Below are 21300 nucleotides of genomic sequence, written 5' to 3'. Positions count from 1 at the left end.
CGCCTTAAGCTTTTTACCAATGTCTTACTGAGAATCCTTCTACCATATAAGAGTCATTTCAGGAAGCTTGCCTTTGAACTTCCCTATATCTGACAGATATTTTCCCATTATATATATATATATATATATATATATATATATATATATATATATAATTACTGGGAACAGTATTTCTATGACTCCGTGGAAAAGGAGGAGGGGAGAAATACAGATGAAAAAATTTTAGAGCCCAAAGAAGTATTATTTTCCAGAGGCCTATTCTAAATCAAATCAAAATGTGGGATTGAAAATAATAATAATTAATTTATATGTTCAGGTAAGATTAAAGGGAAGACTCTACTTGTGTTCATTTATATCATGAGGTGAAAATTTAATATTTTTTTCTTTCTCCTTCCCATTCCTCTCTCCTAATGTGATTTGGTTCAACATAATATAGTGGTATCTTTAGACAATGTAGTGGCATTTTTGTTATTGGAAGGACCTGTGGGAAGAGTTACCCATCCCAATCTACCAGAGAGGGTAGGGTCACACTGCCTTCCATCCCTCCAGCATTTCAGAGAGGAGAACCCCAGCTTTAGCCTCTGTACCTGTAGGAGGGAACCTGCCAGGATTTGCTGGCTGTCTTGAACAGTTTTTTCCTCTTCGGTTGAACTACATTCTGCCTCTTTATGGTTATACCAGTTATATTTCGGGGTGCCTGTTATTACTCATTTTCTTCTTGGAAACTCTGACATTCAAATAACTTTAGAATTCTAGTTTCCAGTTGCCCTGGTAGAGTTTGAGCCTGAGGGGGCCTGTCTGGCCAATGGGAAAGCACGATGGTAGTGGTGGTTGATCAGGTGAGAAAAATGAAACCAGGCCTTTCTCTGATGTTTCATACATCCATGAATGTTAGATTTAAAATGTTTACAGTTATTTTTTGAAATATAAATGGTTAGTTTACTACTCTGAAAAAGCTTGGGTAGAAGTGACCGGTCCTCTTTTAGGGCTGCCATTCATAAATTACCTTCTTTTAAAATGTTCTTGAACTATCAGTTGCTTCATATTTTAAAACGCATCATATCCATATTCATATATACACTATATATTTATATATAAGGCTTATAATGTTTAAATGGTGATTTGTGTTTTAAACTTCTAGGATTTAACATAGGAAAGACAGAATAAACCACATGCATTGCTTGTGCTTGGTATATGCTAGATGTTATATGCTTTCCATATTATTGTCTGTTTTAATCATTTATACATAGGCAAAACCCATGAGAAAGTAATAATATCCATTTTACAGATAGAGAAAGTGTGGGTCATTAAAGTTAAGTAAATTGACTGGGAAGCCCACTTGGGAATAAGTGGTGGAGTCAATACTGAAAGTAAGGTCTTTGCTGTTTCTAGTAGCTGGGCTTTTTCCATGTGTTAAGTGGTCTGGAGGAATTTTTTTTCTGTTCAGACTCCTGACTGAGATCTAAATACAGATCTTAAATAGAAGAATAGTGTTACAAACTATAGAAAATATTTCCCTTAACTAGTTAATACCACTGAGATTTCTACTTCTAGAGCGGAGGTGATTTATTTTAGAATCACTTTCTCTTTTTTAAATCCCTACATTCAAAGTTGCCAAACTGTTGTCTATATAATGATTCCTTTACCTTTTCTGGTCTCACTGTTATGTATTCGGTTTAAGCTAAACCAGCATCTTTGGTGGATTACACAGGGAGGTACCGTTGGGACCTTCTGCTGGGCTTCTCACAAGGCAAGTGGGCAGAATAATCCTAAAAACTGTCTGATATGTCCCTGCTTTCTAACTTCAATGGTTTTCTATTCCCTTCTTTGTATGGACCTCAGTAGCCCCTAGTAACCTGCCAACCACTCTATTTCCCACTTCTCCCTTATATGGATTCTATAAACCTGCCATGTGTTACTACGGGTTTATCTTTCTGTGAATGTGCCATGTTCTTTCATGTCTCCATCCTGACCCAGGCCATTCCATATCTGAGATGAGCCCCCCTCCACCACCACCTGGCTGATTCTTCCTCATTACATTGCTTTTTCTGAACCACTCTCCCTCAGATTGGATGGTTTAGGCATATTCCTCTGGGCTTCCTTAGGCCACAGCCATGCATTGGTCATGAAGTACATCATAGTTCTTTGTTATGTATATCCTGTTGTGTTTTTTAATGTGTTGATTTCCTTGCAATGTGCCTGGCATTTGGTAGATGACTAAAATATTTCCTCAAAAACATTTAGTCAACAAACAGCTGAAGAATAATATCTTCCTTTTCTATAGGTCTATAAAACAGGCATTATGTGTTACATTGTTTGCTATGGGTATTTTTCAGCATCCTGGGCTGTTTTCTAAATGCTTATGATTGCAACTGTGTGCAGGGTGTAGCCTCCTGAGTAGGTTCACAACTATCAAAATGGAAAGAGCAGAAACAAGACCATCCCTACCTGACATTTTATAACCTCACTATCTCTAGTCTCCACTACTACTATTTTTTTAGTTTATTAATTTGGAGTACAAATTCATGATCTGTTTTCTATTTAACAGAACTATGTCAATTAGTAACATTAATTGGTTCTAAAAACATCTTTTGTTCCATTCTAAGTAATGATGGATGTTGAAGCATTGCCAATTTTAATGACAGCAATAGGTTTAGACATGACCCAGATAGGATCCTGTGTCTCCTATGTCTTCCAGGTACATGGCTTTGGCCTAGGCAGGAGTGTGCAAAGTAGAGATGGGATCAAATTTTGACCCAGCCATTAGTTCTCTCCCTAATTACTTGTCTAAAAATTGGGATAAAAATCAAACTTATAGTTTTCATACTCAACTTTTAAGGAATATCAATTATCCATGAAAAAAACAGATGATCCTTAATGTGTGGCAATTATTATTTTTAGTATCCTATGATCCTAGAAAGGTTTAATCGTGAAGTTTCATCTGATTAGTTATACTGTAGCCAGAGCAATTATTTATGCTATTGTTACAAATTCTCTCCTGATTCTTGACATCTATTATTTCTAATCCATGTTAAAATTGACATGGTGAAAATGACAATCACCTAGTTTGAAATAGGTCTTATATAACTTAATAAGGCAGCTAGTTTGTGGTTGCCATTCCTGACCACCTAATCCTATTAACACTTGAATTGTTTTCACAGAAGAACGGCAGTATCGATGTGAGGACTGTGACCAGCTCTTTGAATCCAAAGCTGAACTAGCAGATCACCAGAAGTTTCCCTGTAGTACACCTCACTCAGCATTCTCAATGGTGGAAGAAGACTTTCAACAAAAACTTGAAAGTGAAAATGACCTCCGAGAGATACACACCATCCAGGAGTGTAAGGAATGTGACCAAGTTTTTCCTGATTTGCAAAGGTTAGAGATGGCATGTTGCACCACGAAACTTGTATTTACTCTGTAATAAATTGATACGCTGAATTTTGAGAATTTATGCAGTTGAGAAATGCAGAACTTGAATGAACCAGTCAAATGTGCTAATGACACTTCAGAAATCATTAAATATCTTCTTGTAAAGGAAGATGAAATAGGTTATTTTGTTTTCAGGTAGAAAATAATGTGTGAAATTATTATCATCATTATTTATTGCAATGCTAAGGATCAAACCCAGGGCTTTGCACATGCTAGGTGAGCCCTATACCACTGAGCTATATCCCTACCCCATATATTATTATTTAGGTAATATTATTGGGAATTGAAGGCTTGTCTTTATAGGGAATGATACTCAGAGAAAAAAATCAAAAGTGCTGGAAAAAATGTTGCTAACTAAAATAGTTATATATTAAGAAACAGTAAGGCTACATTTAGAAATATTTAGATAATAAAATATGAAAGACCAGATCTGGTACTCATATAATATATAAAAAATGATGTTTTCATAGAGCAGCATCACTTATGAATTTAATTTGTAATATTTATCTAAACTGCATATATATACATATATATGTATATATGTATATATGTATATATGTATATATGTATATATATGTATATTATGTATATATATATATGAATGAGAAAAGAATGTTTAATTTCTCAGTGTTGTATTTCCTGAAAGGAAAAAAAGAGAACACAATATTCTAGATGAAGTGATCCCTTAATACTTATTTTTGGCGAAATTTTGGTGATGTTAACTTTTTATAGCCCTTTGAATTTAATTGAAGAACACTTCAAAAATTTGTATTGTAGAAAATAACAACTCTAGAACTTACCTTTTAGATACTATGTTGACAATTGCACTATAAAATGCTCTTTTAGGATCAGATAAGTAACCAGCTAATTGTTCGTTTGTTTCTACCTAATGGTTTTTGCCTTGGCCCAAAAATAATTTTAATAATTATATTCATTTCTTTGCTTTTAAATCTTGAAATGATCCTTGGAATGTGTAAATATAATTTCTGGAGAACAAAACATTGTATTTCAAAGGCAATGTAGTGTAACACCTGGCCTTACTCAAGTATGTGAATTGCTCAGTGTTGGTCTTTGACAAAAGACCTATTTCAGTTTACCGCTTTGTTTCCTTTCCTTAGAGGCTCCTTTCTTCTTTTTCAACTCCATTTACTGGTCTACATCATCTTCTGGTTAGGTTTCTTTCAGGAAAGGATTTCACAATTCATTCACTTAAAGTCATAAATGATTCACAAGGCAGTAAGTATAAACCCCCCTTTCTTAGGAGACTGAGTCAAATCGATGCATCTCTAGATTTGAAAATTTAGGCCTAATTTAGCTTTTAGAGAGAAAACATTTTGAGAAGTAAGAGAGCTTTCCTGGCATCCTTTAACTAAATCTGCATAGAGAATAAATCTATTATATATGTTTAGTATAATGAACATTTCTTATCAAAAAAATTTCAGCATGCGTCTTAAATATGATCATGTCCAAATTACAAAACAAATACAATCAGCCAGTACCAATGAGAAGAAAAAGTATTTGCACCACAAATGTTATTGCTGATGCCAGAAATTAAGTATGCTTTCTTCAGTTTTATTATAGACAGCATTATAAGCCAAAAATTAACAAACTAAATAATAAAATGTAATTCTTACTTCCTACTGAGAGTGTATACAAAACTTACTAGGTGGAGAAACTTTCTTAATCTACCTAACTGTAAGATTAAGCCTGAGTCAGCTCTACTTAATGCTGAAACCAACTGTCAGCCTAGTTGATTCAGTAAAAGCATTCAGTGGAAAATAATAAGTAAACTTTCAAAACTTACCTTTTGATATCCCAGCCAGATTGGATAAAACAGAACACTACGCAACTGAATGTCAGTCCTCCAAGAGCTATTTCTGCTTATGAGTTATATGGCAGCCACAAGCAGAACAGACATTCTCAGAATATTTTCCACTTTACTGAATGCTATATTGTTACTTTATGTTTTAAAGAAATAAAAATTTCTTTCATACCATAACACATTCTTCAGTTCAATATCTCTTATCTATAATCTTGAGAAATGAATGCACAAAAACTAAGAAGTAGAGAAAAATTAAAAAGAAGAGCAGGAAAGAAAAAGGGTGATATATAGATCCAAAGAACCCAGAAGGCTAAACATAGCTCTAAAAATTGGTATTAAATTCTATGAAGAGTGGCAAAGTCTTAATGACTGACTAGATTGCACCTTAAAACTAAACTGTATCCTTATAGGATATAATAGGAAGAAATAAGACTCAACATATAAGCTGAACTATGCATTTGGCACTATATTTCAGAGTGTAAGATTTGACGTATAACATTTTAGGGTATATAACATAAAATGGCTGCCAGCATAGATTGCTAAGAATAGACAATAAAAATTGCAGTCTGTACAGTGATTCTGGAGAATGTCCCCAACTTGATTCAATGTTAACTGCAGTTGTTGATATCTCTCTCTTAACTCTTCTATTAGCCTTTCAATTTCTGTAACAAACAGAAGATTATGTGTTATAGATAAAGATTGGGCCTTTCTTATGACGCCCCACACCTGTTCTCTCCTGGTACCTTGTGTTCACGGAGATATCTCCACTTGTAGGCAAACAGAATCACACTTCCACCTTGATTGACTCATGGAGAACAAAAATAAGTTCAAGTTCCAGTTTGAATAGAGTGTAGGGAGGAAGCTAAGGAAGAGAACAAGTGTGGGAACTGTATTTTTAATTTACCAAGATATGCGAGCAGGCACTTCATTTTCCTACACATTCCCACTCACACACAACATATTCTTGGTACACAAGGATTTTAACTGATAGAGATAGAATATTCAGCCCAAAGAGAAATAAAACACGGAAAAGAATGAACATTTGCATGGTTGGTAGTTGAGTATTTTAAAATAACTTTTTTTATTATTGAAATTTTCTGATCTATACAAAGTTAGAGGATGGTATTAAAAAACTCATGTGTTCAGCTTCAGTAATTATCACACAAGGGCAATCTTGTTGTAGCTATACCTGTTTTAGATTATTTGAAACAAATCCTGGACATTATATAATTTTATTCATAAGTAGTTCATGATGTGTCTGTAGAAAATAAGGACTCTTAAAACATTGGTTCAGTGTCACACTTCAAAAGGTAATTCCTTGATGTCAAATCTTCAGCCAGAGTTCAAATACCCTGTTATCTCGTAAGTTTTAGAGTTTAGATAAAAATAATGTCCACACATAGCAATAAATTAATGAACATGTATATTTTGACTTAAATATTCCCTCAATCTCTCTTTCTCCTCTCTTTTCTCTCCCCCTCCTCCTCCTCTTTCCTCCCCCCGCCTCCCACATTTACTTATGGAATCTTATGGGAGAGCCTGAGCTTTATTTGTAGAATTTTGTTCACTCTAGATTTTACTGCTTATATTTCCTTAGTGGTGTTCAACATTTTCGTTCCATTCCTTCTATTTCTTGTCAATTCATAGTTATATACCAAGTATTAGATGGGATTTAAATTCAGTGTTAAAGCAAAAATACTTCATTGATGGTGTCATTCATTTTCATCAGGAAGCATGTAATGGGTTACCAACATCGATTCTTTTTTTTTTTTAATTTTTATTTTTTTGAGACAGGGTCTCCCTTATAGTTCAGGCTGGTCTTGAACACACTATGTAGCCCAAGCTGGCCTCGAACTCATAGCAATCCTCCTGCCTCAGCCTCCTGAGTGCCGGGATTACAGGTGTGAGCCACCATGCCCACAACCATACCAAGCTGAATGTATTCTAATTCTATCATTTTTGTTTCATCATTTCCTGTTAAGGATTTGTCTATGTAGAGAAACCACTCTTTGCTGTCTATTTTGCCATCGTAAAATACAGTTCATTTAGGAAAAGCAAAGCGTATGCATAAGTTTTTTTTTTTATTTAACAACTTTCAGAATAATGATTTGGCTTCCCAGCACCCTCCAGTGGTAACTGGTGAGGTTTTGTTTGTGTATTTTAATATTATTATTATATTTTTTGGAGACAAGATCTTACTATGTAGTTCAGGCAGGTCTTGAACTCACTATGTAACACAGGCTGGCCTCAAGCTCTCAGTGATCTTACTGCCTCAGCCTCCCAAGTGCTAGGATTACAGGCATACATCACCACACCCAGGTAATATTATTATTGTTAAAAGATTTACTATTATTGATGTTCAACTTGCCCCTCCTTTGATTATTGGACGTCTTTTCAAGTTGGAACCTTAAATCTTTTGACATTATCTTACTTTTCTGGCTTTTTGCAATTATAAGATGTTCAAAATCCATCTTGCATATTTTATTGGATTTGAAATAGACTATTTCTCCAAAGATCTCTGGTTACTGCCCTTGGGGATGGTATAGTAGTATGTTATGTGGGTATATATTTAATCAAAATGATTGTGGACATCTTCTGATTATCACAGTAATACATTATCTATATTTGCTTTTAATTATACTCATGAGGATTTCAGATATAAATTTTAGAAAAAGGAGAGACAAATTTGAGAAGGAGAAACATTCTAAACTTTAGAACATGGATGAACTACCTTTATAATAAAATTCTGACTATGTTTTCTTTCCCCTTTAGAGGGCTGTAACAGTGCATCTACTTAAAACATACACATTTCTTTTCTCATGCAATGGCAGTATCTATCTTTATATCTACCTCTATCTATCTATCTATCTATCTATCTATCTATCTATCTATCTACACACACACACACCCCTCTGTGTATTTGTCCATTCATCTATGTTTCCCAGGGTTATCCTAGGAAGTTGCCTTTTAAATAGTTAACTTGCAGCTCTCTTTCCATGGTGACATGGATAGAAATGAAAGTACCTTTTGCATCTAGAGATTACATATATTAGACAGCACACCTCCCTATATGTTCTTAAACATTTTCAGTTGGAGTGTTTGTTGCAGATATTAGTGATATCTGTTGCTGTTAGAATTGTGTAGTGAATCTAAAACTAGACAAATAACTCACTGTTTACCATGCTCCTGATCCCTGATAGCTCTTTCGGATTTATTTTAAAACAATAGGGCTACATCTCCAGATTGGTGGAAGACAGAGTCTGGGAAACATAAAATGTACTTTTGTCTATCACAATCCAGTTTCTTCTCTTTTCTCCTTCTCACTTCTTTTCTTCTCAATTCTTTAATTGCCAGTTGGATTAGTAATAAAATAACATTCAGTTTATGAATGTGTTCTTTGTCCCATGTCTCATTGAATCAATTGTTCTCTTAACAGCTTGGAGAAACACATGTTGTCACATACTGAAGAGAGGGAATACAAGTGTGATCAGTGTCCCAAGGCATTTAACTGGAAGTCCAATTTAATTCGCCACCAGATGTCACATGACAGTGGAAAGCACTATGAATGTGAGAACTGTGCCAAGGTACAGTGAATTTGTAGGCTCCTTGGCCTCTCTGTCATCCTGCTCTCTCTTAATCCATCACTTGCTACGATATATGAAAACAAGCCTTGAGAGGGGAAACTTTAAATATCTTGAGAAAAGTGGCCTGAGTGTTGTACGCTAAAAGGCATTAGTTAGAGTGTATAAAAACACTTAGTGGGTATCCTTTTATTTGTGTAAGGGAGGAATTGAGGCTTAATGGTGAGTTCCAAAACTAGGTGTCAGACATCCTTGGTAAATTCCTGGTTCCGCTACTGACTTACAGCATGGGTTTGTTTTATAGTCTTATGGGGAATGAAAATTTTATCCAATTCACATTACTGATTTCTTTTAATAGCAATTTGTGAGGAAGTCACATAAACTTTCTAAATGCCTATTCAGAAAGAATGGGGGGCTCCTACATTTGCAGATTTTTCCACCCTATTCCTCACTATAAATTATGACTTGGTTCTAATTAAAAAGTGTAGAGCTTCTATCTTAGTGACCAATGCTGAACAGCATATGTGTGAAATGAAAGTACTCTGCATAGACAACCTGTGAACTGTGGTAACAATAATTCACAACTTTTGATTTTCATGCATCTTAACTCAGAGATGTTCTGGTATTATTAAAGTTGTTTCCTTTTTCTAAAAGTTTTTATAGCAGTGGAAATTGTGACATTTGAAATTATCTTTAGTGTTGTTTTGCTCCTGAATATCATGGGTGGTTTATAATTTTTTTTTTTTTTTAGCACAATGTCCAAAAGAATAGTTTTAACTTGGAGGTACCTTGCTGAAACACAGTGTTAGAATTCAACCCCAGAGAGAAACATTTTAAATAGACTTAGGGTATCTTAAATCCCTCCAAATTTGTACCTAATCTATCTTTATTTAAAGAGCAAAAATAGCACACTAGGTTAATAATGACATGACCAGTATTTTATTATTTCACTATAGTAAACAGGGTAAAAAAAAAAAAAGGCCTTGAATTTGGCCTAATAGTGCCATTCATTGTTTTGTTTTGTAACTGATATCTGGATATTCTATACTAAGGATACAGAGCTGAAATATTTATGGTCCTACCCTAGAGGAGATTATACACTGAAAATATAACTTTCTTTTGGTCTTTGGGGAAAACAAATACAAACAAAACAAATAAACAAAATTCCTTCCTAAGTTATCCCTGGTCTTTATCGTGCCCTTGGATTAAGTTTCTTGATTAATCAGTACTCATTTCCTAGCAGGTTTTCACGGACCCTAGCAACCTTCAGCGGCACATTCGCTCTCAGCACGTTGGTGCCCGGGCCCATGCATGCCCGGAGTGTGGCAAAACGTTTGCCACTTCGTCAGGCCTCAAACAACACAAGCACATCCACAGCAGTGTGAAGCCCTTTATCTGTAAGTTTTCAACACTCCAGCCCTCCTTCCTGCATCTGTCTCTCCTCCAAAAGGCACTGTGATCAGGAGAATGCCCACATATGGCCTTTGGGGGGTCTGCAGTAATAGCTATTTATGATCCAATCCAGTAGAGCTATTTTCTGTTACAAGAAAATCTTTTATAATCATTTCCATGATGTTTTGCCTATATCCTTGGGGTGTTTTCTTTTAGATGAAATCAATAAGAGGTAGAGAAAAGAGAAGTCGTTAAATAATGAAAGGGAAGCCTCCCCAGGTTTTAGGATTTAATCAAGACAACCAGATTTGTCTCACACTGTAAATGTTCATGGCTTTGTAAAACAGCAAATAGCAGATATCACTAAACAAGATGAAGTGATTAAAAAAGTGTTCTGGATCAGAAAGAGCTGGAAGAACCTCACCTGGCAAGTTAGGCTTATGACCTTGTGTGTGTGTGTGTGTGTGTGTGTGTGTGTGTGTGTGTGTGTGTAGAGGGGAAATAAAATGCTCTTTAATCTACCTATTGTTGCCTCTCACAGGCTAAGGGATCGGTAGTTCTCTGTTACTTGAACAATACAACATTTTTACTTTGATGCCAGACATGCTGCTTCTCTTACCCACTGCACTAAAGTGAATTTACAGGCAGTGTGCTTTGAGGAGACAGCCAATCTGACCACCTACTTAGAACATTCCTGGACAGAGAGCTTTAGTAACACATTTCAACTAAAGTAAAACTCAGCCCTCATTTGCTTCTTCTATCCACCCATTTCTGTTCTCTGAGTTGTGCTGAAATATTTCGTAAGCATCAGTTATTCTTAGTCCATCTGGGCAACATCTCTAGGCTTCTTTTGTTCCTCTGTTCAACTAGGCTTAGAAATACAGTAATTCACTGAGTTGTACTCCAAACTTTAAAACTGATTTTGAATCCAGATACACATAGAATTGGTTGAAAGCATACTCAGTACTTGGCAAAAATCTCGGACTTAGGAAATCCTCAAAAAGCAGTTTTTCTGACAAATACTGGTGGTTCCTAGTAGGTATATGAGACACTAGTACAGTACCTGGTGGAAAAAACTAATTTTCAGTGCCAACATGCACATGCCAAAGACTAGCTCTTGTATTCTTTGCCTTGACACAGCCTTCTTTTGTGTTTCGAAGCACCAAAAGAGCTTTTCTTCCATTTTATAGCTTACACCAGAGCCTTGTTTTGCTCAGATGTTCTGTCCCCTGGGTAAAGAGGACAAAAGAGTGTTCTAACCTCCCTTGGGGAAGCTCTGTTGAAAGTCATGAGAAGTAAAGTATGCAGAAAGAGTTTTAGACTTCTCCCCAAAGGACATTCATGACTCTAAGCCATAATGTCCTAAAAAATACTTGGAGACACTATAGGCATTCAATACTAATTTCTCAGAAATAAATGTTGGTAAGTTTGATTATGTTTTAGTAGGAAAAAGAGTGGAAGAGACCACAAAGGAATTCTGATCATTCATTTAATGCTTTACTATTTAAAATAAAAGCTAGGAGATACAGACTCCTATCAGCTGAGATCTACAGTTTTAATTGTGTTGAAGTCAAGTATTTCACTTTAAAGTGCCACAGGTTGTCCCTTTCTAACCAGCTTACATAAAGTATTTCCCATGAATGCATTTTAAGTAATTATTGGTAAATTTAAATAGCAGATAGCATTCTTCAAATATAAAATCTGACAGAGAACCATGGAGTAATTATGAATAATAGCCGTGTAATTTCAGAACAAAAGAGTTTAAGGATCAGGAGTTGGTGTGGAGACTGGGGCGGAGGAGGTTCACCTAGGGCTGATATCTGTTTCTCACCAGAAGGCCACACACCATGATTCACCCCCACTGGTGTGTTTATGGCAACTGTCTCTTATTACATTGTGCCGCCGAGCTTGAGCTCAGAGTCACCAGTGCTAAGGTAATTACTCACTGCCTTTACAGGAACCTCTACCCTTCCCAAATAGAAACCACATGCTCTAACAGTCTGAATATATTCAAAATACCTCTTAATTTGTTTAATAAGTAGAAAAATGCAACATTAACTGCTGACTAATTCCTTAATATTGAGAAAATTACAGAAGAGTATAGACTTCAACATCAATTGAATCAGTGTACCTGGAGGCTTGGTGGTTTGTGGTATCCCTGGCCAAGCCTTCAAGTGCTGAAAACAAAGCCTTTGCCCAAGGAAACACCTCAGTTTCTGTGTTGTTGAGACTAGACACAGGTGCTGGTCATCCATGTAACAAAACGTACGATAGGGTAAGTCAAGTGCACCGTCTGTTAACTCTACTACAGGGAAGCCCTTGACTTTCTTAAAGCAATCCAGCTGTAAGAAAATAGAGCACAACACTTTCTTGCTGAAGATTTTCAAGCCTTTCAAATACATACTTGATTGAACACCCATCAAGACATTGTCTCAATATCCTTTAATGCCTAGAGATGTTACTTTCTTGATGAGTGTATTTTTATAATTCCAACATTTTGTTGACTCTTTGTTATTCTTCTATTTGAATTAGTATGATTTTTATATATATATAAATATATATAATGATGTTTCTACCCTCTTCATTATATTATTTTAATGAAAATATAAAATATCTAAACAGTATGCATATTTGTAGTGTATGATTAAGTAGCATATATTTTTTTTTACTAAACACAAGGTATACAAATTTTCTTTTTTCTCTTTTTTTTATTCATTGAGTTTATTGGTACATTTTAAAAATAGATTGGCTGATGTATTCTGGTAGAATGATTTGAAAAGGAATCACCCACATTTTCTTCTCTTTCAAATGTATTTTACAGCCTTTCCAATGTTATGAATCATCTCATAATTAAAGACTCCTTTAATATTACCTGGCACATTAATATATAGTTTTACCTGTAGCAGTAAAAGAAATAGGCAATCAATTGGTACTTTCTCTTTGGATGTGTGTAGGCTAATTCAAGTTCTGAATGAATTTTGCTTGACTGAGATAAAAAAACCTCCTCAGTGTGTCTTTTTCTTAAATTATTATTGATTTGATTTAGGAGCTAAAAAGCATTCTTCTTTTCAAGGGAGCCATTCCAGCAAAGCAATAAATGTTACATTTTTGTCTTCAGTTTAATTTCTTAAAATAAATTTGTTTCAATGATCACAAGTAAGGTATTTCATATTTCAGTGTGTGTTAAACATACACAGAAACATTAAAGTAAGCTCACATATGAAGCAACACAACCCCTACAAAGTTAAATAAGAAATATAATGTTCAGGAAACTGATATTATAATCTGGCTGGACTGTGACATGAGTAGGATTCTTACCTAGCAAGAAAATTGTTAAGGGTTACAAAGTTTGGTCTTAAAATATACTCAGATATGTTGGCACTTATGTGGGGAAGAAAATATCCTACTTTATTGGCAAATTCTTAACGAAGGGGGATATTTCGCAGCCACACCCATGCTGTGCTCTTTCTGTATCCACGCACTCACAGTGCTCTCCCCTGCTTACCATAGTTGGCTATAACACAGCAGTCAAGCCCTCAGATAACCAAGGGAGATATGACAACAAGTGAACATGGTTTCCCAAGGATGGGGGTTTCATAAATGCAGGAAGGTTAGCACAGCCACTGGTGTGAGGGGAAGTCAGAGGACGTGATCATAGTTCATGGGAACCAGCAATGCAGGATGGGCTACATTCAATGTAGTTTCCTTTGCAGGCTTAAAATAGAGCCATTGTAAATTATGTCAGTCTTTCTCAAATCATGAAAATGATTGTTAAAAAAAGTCTCAGAATACACAATGTGCATTGTTGTGTGGCTTTGATGTGTGAATGATGAGAGTGTATGATATAATACCAATTAAATAATGGTAGAACAGGCACAGCCCTTTTCCCCAAAGGGAGAGGTAATAGAGGGGAACTTTCTGGTCAAGGAAAAGGTTTTTGTTAAAACTTTTTGTTTTATCCTATATAGAATTCATTAAGTGGTCTGAAATTTTAAAGGAGTTCTGGTTATGTTTCCTACTTAATACATCCGAGATTTTAGTTTTTAAAGGTCTACTAGTATAGTAGTAATGAATGGGATGAAACTGCATGCTGAGATTTGACTTTTCTGTAAATATTTAAATATACAAATATTATGCAAATCATTGTGCAGTGGGAATGACAAAATATTTAAATATATATATGAAATATTTGTGGTGCCTCAAGACATTTGTCAGGTTGGATGCCTTGCTTTGGAAACTAGTGATACGGGGTTTTCTGTGTTTGGAACACCCAGATTGGTGCCTCTAACTTCTTTTCCTGGCTTCCTAATTGAAATTATTTTGGGTAAACCAATTGTGATACTTGCTAAATTCAGAAGCAATTACCATAAAGCCTGAGATTCTTTTTTGTTGTTTGCACACAGGTGAGGTCTGCCATAAATCCTATACTCAGTTTTCAAACCTTTGTCGTCATAAGCGCATGCATGCTGATTGCAGAACCCAAATCAAGTGCAAAGACTGTGGACAAATGTTCAGCACTACGTCTTCCTTAAATAAACACAGGAGGTTTTGTGAGGGCAAGAACCATTTTGCGGCAGGTGGATTTTTTGGCCAAGGCATTTCACTTCCTGGAACCCCAGCTATGGATAAAACGTCCATGGTTAATATGAGTCATGCCAACCCGGGCCTTGCTGACTATTTTGGCGCCAATAGGCATCCTGCTGGTCTTACCTTTCCAACAGCTCCTGGATTTTCTTTTAGCTTCCCTGGTCTGTTTCCTTCCGGCTTGTACCACAGGCCTCCTTTGATACCTGCTAGTTCTCCTGTTAAAGGACTACCAAGTACTGAACAGACAAACAAAAGTCAAAGTCCCCTCATGACACATCCTCAGATACTGCCAGCTACACAGGATATTTTGAAGGCACTATCTAAACACCCACCTGTAGGGGACAATAAGCCAGTGGAGCTCCAGCCCGAGAGGTCCTCTGAAGAGAGGGCCCTTGAGAAAATCAGTGACCAGTCAGAGAGTAGTGACCTTGATGATGTCAGTACACCAAGTGGCAGTGACCTGGAAACAACCTCGGGCTCTGATCTGGAAAGTGACATTGAAAGTGATAAAGAGAAATTTAAAGAAAATGGTAAAATGTTCAAAGACAAAGTAAGCCCTCTTCAGAATCTGGCTTCAATAAATAATAAGAAAGAATACAGCAATCATTCCATTTTCTCACCATCTTTAGAGGAGCAAACTGCCGTGTCAGGAGCTGTGAATGATTCTATAAAGGCTATTGCTTCTATTGCTGAAAAATACTTTGGTTCAACAGGACTGGTGGGGCTGCAAGACAAAAAAGTTGGAGCTTTACCTTACCCTTCCATGTTTCCCCTCCCATTTTTTCCAGCATTCTCTCAATCAATGTACCCATTTCCTGATAGAGACTTGAGATCGTTACCTTTGAAAATGGAACCCCAATCACCAAGTGAAGCAAAGAAACTACAGAAGGGAAACTCAGAGTCTCCCTTTGATCTCACCACTAAACGAAAGGATGAGAAGCCCTTGACTCCCGTCCCCTCCAAGCCTCCAGCAACACCTGCCACAAGCCAAGACCAGCCCCTGGATCTCAGTATGGGCAGTAGGAGTAGAGCCAGTGGGACCAAGCTGACTGAGCCTCGAAAAAACCATGTATTTGGGGAAAAGAAAGGAAGCAATGTTGAAGCAAGAGCAGCTTCAGATGGTTCCTTGCAGCATGCAAGACCCACTCCCTTCTTTATGGACCCTATTTACAGGTAAGAGTGTGTGGGAGATGAGGAAATATGAACAAATGTGTGGAAGGTAGATGTTTTTACCACACACTTATGCCTTTTTTATAATTAATTTTATTATTATCAAACTGTGAAGCTGTTTAACCTAATGAGTTAATTTTTTATTCAGACGATTGGCTCATTAGTTTTGGACTTATTTTTGGATATCTCTGAAGTTGGGGTATGTGGAATGAGCCCACAGAATTTTTTTTTCCCTTGACAATTATTTTTTCTCAAAACAGGTTTTTTTGAGGTGGAAAATATGGGAAAGTCATGTACAAAACAAATTGTCAAGTGGCAGAACAATGAGGTTCTGGAAGGATTAATGCAAACATGTGTAGGTACTTAAGTCGGTCAGGTTATTTAGAATAAGATGTGACATGTAACAGCAAGAGTCTATTCTTTGTTAACCTACCAACACATCCTTTATAAATACTGGTCATAGTCTCCTTCCAAATAAATCTCTTAGCAGCCCCAAGTAAATGAAACATTAATCACAAAAGTGGTTTTTTAAAAAATATATATAATGGGAATGGTTTGCTCAAAAACACTTAATGCCTTTGTTATCCATTTTCTCTTGATGTATCCAAAAGTTTTTGAGTGAAACATGTTTAATTTTAAAAAGCCTTATTAGGCAGTGTTTTGTTACATTCACTTGATCAATGTGATTTTTAAATACTAGTTTTCTTCAAATTCTATCAATAATAATTGTTTATTACATCCGTAAATATTACAAACATTTTCAATTTACTTTTTCATTGAAATTTTGAACACTGTCAAGACTTCCTGGAATATGGATAATCTTTGTTTTGTTTTGTTTTTTGGTACCGGGGATCGAACTTGGGACCTTGCGCCTGCAAGGTAGGCAGCAGAACCACTGAGCTAAATCCCCGGCCAATATGGATAATCTTTTATTGAGTGCATATATGATGAAAATGTTTTCATATTTTGTTTTTTAATGAAAAGATTTTAGATCTTTTTATTCAATAATACTAATGGACTTCTTATGACCTAATATGCATTGTAGCTTTAAATTCTTTTTACTTAAAAGTTGTCTTTTTTCTACCTATACTATATATAATGCATTAACCAAGAAACAACTCCAGTATGTGAAGGGTTACCCCCATTTCAGCACAAGAAGAGGAATTTATTTTATTTTATTTTTTTGGTACCGGGGATCGAACTCGGGTCCTTGAGCTTGCGCAACAGGCGGTGAAACCACTGAGCTAAATCCCCAGGCCTTTTTTTTTTTTTTGAAGAGGAATTTAAAAAGACAGTATGAAAAAATATCTCAGTACGAAAAAATATCTCAGTGCTGTCAGTACCATATATATGCACGTTTCCCCCGATTATTATATCTTAATTCCAGTGGCAGATCCCATCGTTAAAGAAAAAAAAAGATCTTCATATTTTGTGTATAGACGTATGCTACACATTTCCGGTAAGGTCGTATTTCCAGTCAGTGGCACACCTCAGCTCTTTGTGAAGGTAATTTCTCAGGCATTCTTTCTTATACCCTCCCACCAGCAGTGAGCTTCCAGTTCTTCCACATGTTCAGTGGACTCATTTCCATCACTTTCCGATCTTTCTTTTCCCTAGCTGTCTTCTTCCCTTTGGTGTCTCAGTCTTAGTTAAAGCCCTAGGTCCATCATTTTACCAATCTCAAGACCTAAACCCCAATTTTAGTGTCAGATATGGATTGAAATCTCCACCTTCCATGTTCTAGACTTTTTTCACCCATAAAATGTAGGTATAATATCACATACTTCAGTAAGTAAAATGATACATCCAAAATATAGCATACATAAAATTTCCAGAAGTGGTAGGCATTTTTATTTCAATTCTATTTTAAAAACATACTCAAGAGTTTTAAAAAAGAAATTAGCAATACTTAGTAAAAGAATTTAATTCGTGATATCAATTCCCTATATGCTTAACTGAAAACATAATGGCAGGCATTTCTAAAGCAAAAAAAATGTATATATAATCTTCAACTAGTTCATCATTTGGTCACCATCCACCTCCCATTTACAGTGTTTATCAGCACTGGTATCTAGAGCAAGGGTGTGGGTGTTTGTATGTATGTGTGTGTGTGTGTGTATCTGAAAAAGTTGTAAGCAGGGCTTTTAGTTGTAGCATATGCTTTGAAACTGTTGTTATTATTGACAGATTTGGAAGAAATAGGATGAATATTTTGGGAGAATAGCTCCTTGGTAAGAAATGGCTTTGATTTTTCAAAATTAATCCTGTTCTCATGATTTCAGAATCACTAAGCATTTTTGTCTCCTTTTGAAATGGAAAGGTACTAAATATGTGACAAATGCCTCTTAGTGACTCCTTATTTTTCAGTTTTCTTTTGTCATTACTATTACTAGTCATTAAGGAGTTTTCCATTATAAATAAGACCTTTCTTTGAGCTCATAGAAGTGTCTTATGTGTTCTTCAAGACGGTTTTACACTTTTATTAATGTGCAATCCAGAAACCTATTATTTGCTTTGTTGTTTTCTATGTCAGTGATTATATACTCATTGATATGTGAGACTGATTCACCTCCAAAATCTAATTTTAACCTTTCAGAGTAGAGAAAAGAAAACTAACTGACCCACTTGAAGCTTTAAAAGAGAAATACTTGAGACCTTCTCCAGGATTTTTGTTTCACCCACAAGTAAGTATTTTTGAGTTTGAGATTTCAAGCTTGTAAACCAACTTGTTGATCTTGAAAAGCAGGTGCAATGAAATGAAAGAAATCTTGAGAACACTAGGATTTCCTATGACGCTGCTGTGGAAGAACACAGGAAATTCTAGCAGAATTAAAACCCAAGCTCTTTAAAGAAAAAGCAATTAATATATGTGTAAAAATAACATGGTTATGGTGTTAAATTATTGTCTGCTCTTAACTACTTATTGAGCCAAAGTGCATTTTGCAGTAAGCTGAGCTCAGTCAAGGAAGTAAATATTGAAGTTGTCTTTTGTGTTTAAAGGTTGCTGATACTAAGATAGGGATCATAATCTGACTCGTCCCAAACTCATGAAGGTCATTCTTGTTCTTTCAGTGCTTAGATAAAAACAGGAAATGAGTCTACCTGACAAGTTGTTACCATAGAGGGTGAAGGAATTTATGTAGAGACCACTGAGCATTCCAGCACAGTTTTGTAATTGCACAAGACTTCACCACAAAACACAGAACTACTTGATGAGTGGAGTCATGTTCACTTATCACAATATACACAGTTTCTCATTGGAAGGAAAGTACAGTATTATCTAATTGGTTAATCTCTATGTCCCTGTCCTTTAAACTGTTTTACATATCAATTCCTATCTGGAGAATTGTATTGAAAGAACAAATATTGAAACTTTGAATTGGCTTTTAAATTTTTGTTTAATTTTATTTTGTTTTTCCTGAAAAGATGTAAGCTAGCGCTGTTCTTTATAGATAGAAAAAATTTTATGAAAATGCCCGAAAACAGAGCAGAGTCATTTATTCTGTTGCAAGGTGTTCAAACTGGAAAGGACAGTGCTCTAGTAAAACTGCTGGAAATTTACACAAGCTCTCTTATTGAAGGTTATGAGGTAATTAAATTAATTAACTAGAGATGTGATTCTCTTTTGTGTTTCTCTGTTACTTATTCACTTTGTCAAGTATCTCCCCAAAGCCTGAGCAAAAGCCTAAGAGTTGGAATGATTAGAAAAATCTATTAATGCTCCAGAGTTCTCCCTTGAATTCAAATTGAGAAAATGTATGTTAGTATAAAAAGTTTTAGAAACATTCTAGTTAATATTAACTTTGGAACAGGAAAGCTAAAGAATGTTATCATTTACATAATAACATTATGGAAAAGAACTAAGTTCTAAAACAGTAACTTTATCAGTAAATATTTTATATTTAGTCTGATAAACCTGAATATAATATTCATTTTTTATTAGATATTGTGAAAGTATATCATTCTTGATTATCTTCTTTTCTAAATAGAAATAATATATATTCATAAGGTAAATATATATGTATTTTAATGATAATAATCAAATTATTTTTATATGCTGGTAATTCTGAAAATCTGGTAATTGCTGCAGAATTGATTCCTCTGGGTACCTGGCATAAAGGAGATTGGGAGTATGTCTTGGAGTAATTCAATTAATCTGACTCTAGTGTCTTTAGTTGTATTGTTGTGGCTGCCTAGAAGTCCTGAATCAATTCAGACAATTACTTTTTGTGGTCATTTTGGCTTTGGGGAAAAGCCAGAAGTTGCAGGATACCACATCCAGTGAATAAGGTGGATGAGGACGCACTGTAATATTTTTAACATCCCACACCTCCATTGGATTGCACTCAGCAAGAACATTCACCTTATTTTTGATATCATGTAGAGACACTCATAAAAAGAGAACTTCCAGAACTATTTTATAAAGGGATAAGAATGATGGGATAAGTGTGTTCAAAACAAGGAGAGTATTTTGACAGGGATTAATAACAATGTATCTTTTTAACAGTAAAAATTTTTGAAAATTTAAACATTCACCATGTATTTTGATCATAGCCCATATAGATTATGTTTATCATTAAGCTTGGCAGGTTGGAGGACTTAATGACAAATAGCTTTCACTATTGGATGCAGAAGAATTCTATTCTAAATATAAAAGGAAATTAGTAAAATGCCCTTTTTCTATCCTCTGAAACCAGTTTCTTTGCCAGGACTATTCCAGGTGTCTAAGAGTAATTGGAAAGATGCTTACTACGTTCTTGGCATTACTTCAGTGGGCAGCAGTAGGGGTAGCACAGAGCAAGAACCCAAACTGAAAGACTTGCCTCTGCTCCTATGCCTTGCCATTATTTCATAGCTAAGTAAGTCCTTGCATAAAACTATTCATTGTTATACTTTCCATATAAAGTATATTGCATAGCTGGGTATGGTAGTACATGCCAGTAATCCCAGCGCTCTGGGCCACTGAAGCAAGGGGATTGGAAGTTTGAGCCCAGCTGGATAATTTAGTGACCAGTGAGACTCTGTCAAAACATAAAGTCAGAAAGGTCTGGGGATGTAACTCAGTGTGAACACTCTGTATTCAATCCTCAGTATCAAAATAAATAAATAATTAATTAGAGCAAATCACATAAATCACATAGTTTGTTTGCACTTTTGGATCTTCCTCTTCAAAAAGGAAATGATATCTGCCCTATTTCTCAGGGTTATAATACTAATAAAAAAATGACCACACTCTCAACGCGTTGGAGAGAAGATATAAACAGATATGTCAATGCTTTGGGAGTGATAGTCTCTGGACAACTCTGACTTTGCAGT

At 35.5% G+C, this 21300-nt stretch overlaps 1 protein-coding gene across 12 annotated transcripts in view; it reads left to right on the top strand.

Annotated features, from left to right (window-relative positions):
• Positions 1–21300, top strand: part of Mecom (MDS1 and EVI1 complex locus) — a 582840-nt gene that overhangs the window by 536235 nt on the left and 25305 nt on the right. For 7 of the 12 annotated variants that reach the window (XM_013071481.3, XM_004834563.3, XM_013071478.3 and 4 more), the window contains 5 exons: positions 3162–3378; positions 8691–8838; positions 10076–10232; positions 14631–15987; positions 18581–18668. In XM_013071481.3, coding sequence (XP_012926935.1) covers positions 3162–3378; positions 8691–8838; positions 10076–10232; positions 14631–15987; positions 18581–18668 — 1967 coding nt within the window. The remainder of the gene's footprint in view (positions 1–3161; positions 3379–8690; positions 8839–10075; positions 10233–14630; positions 15988–18580; positions 18669–21300) is intronic. The other 5 variants (XM_004834564.3, XM_004834561.3, XM_087186491.1 and 2 more) reach the window with 2 other exon arrangements.

The sequence above is a fragment of the Heterocephalus glaber genome, unplaced genomic scaffold, assembly GCF_053883595.1.
Source record: "Heterocephalus glaber isolate CG9 unplaced genomic scaffold, H.glaber_assembly_v1.0 deba00001504, whole genome shotgun sequence".
NCBI lineage: Eukaryota > Metazoa > Chordata > Mammalia > Rodentia > Bathyergidae > Heterocephalus > Heterocephalus glaber.
This window is presented reverse-complemented; position numbering and strand designations above follow the sequence as displayed.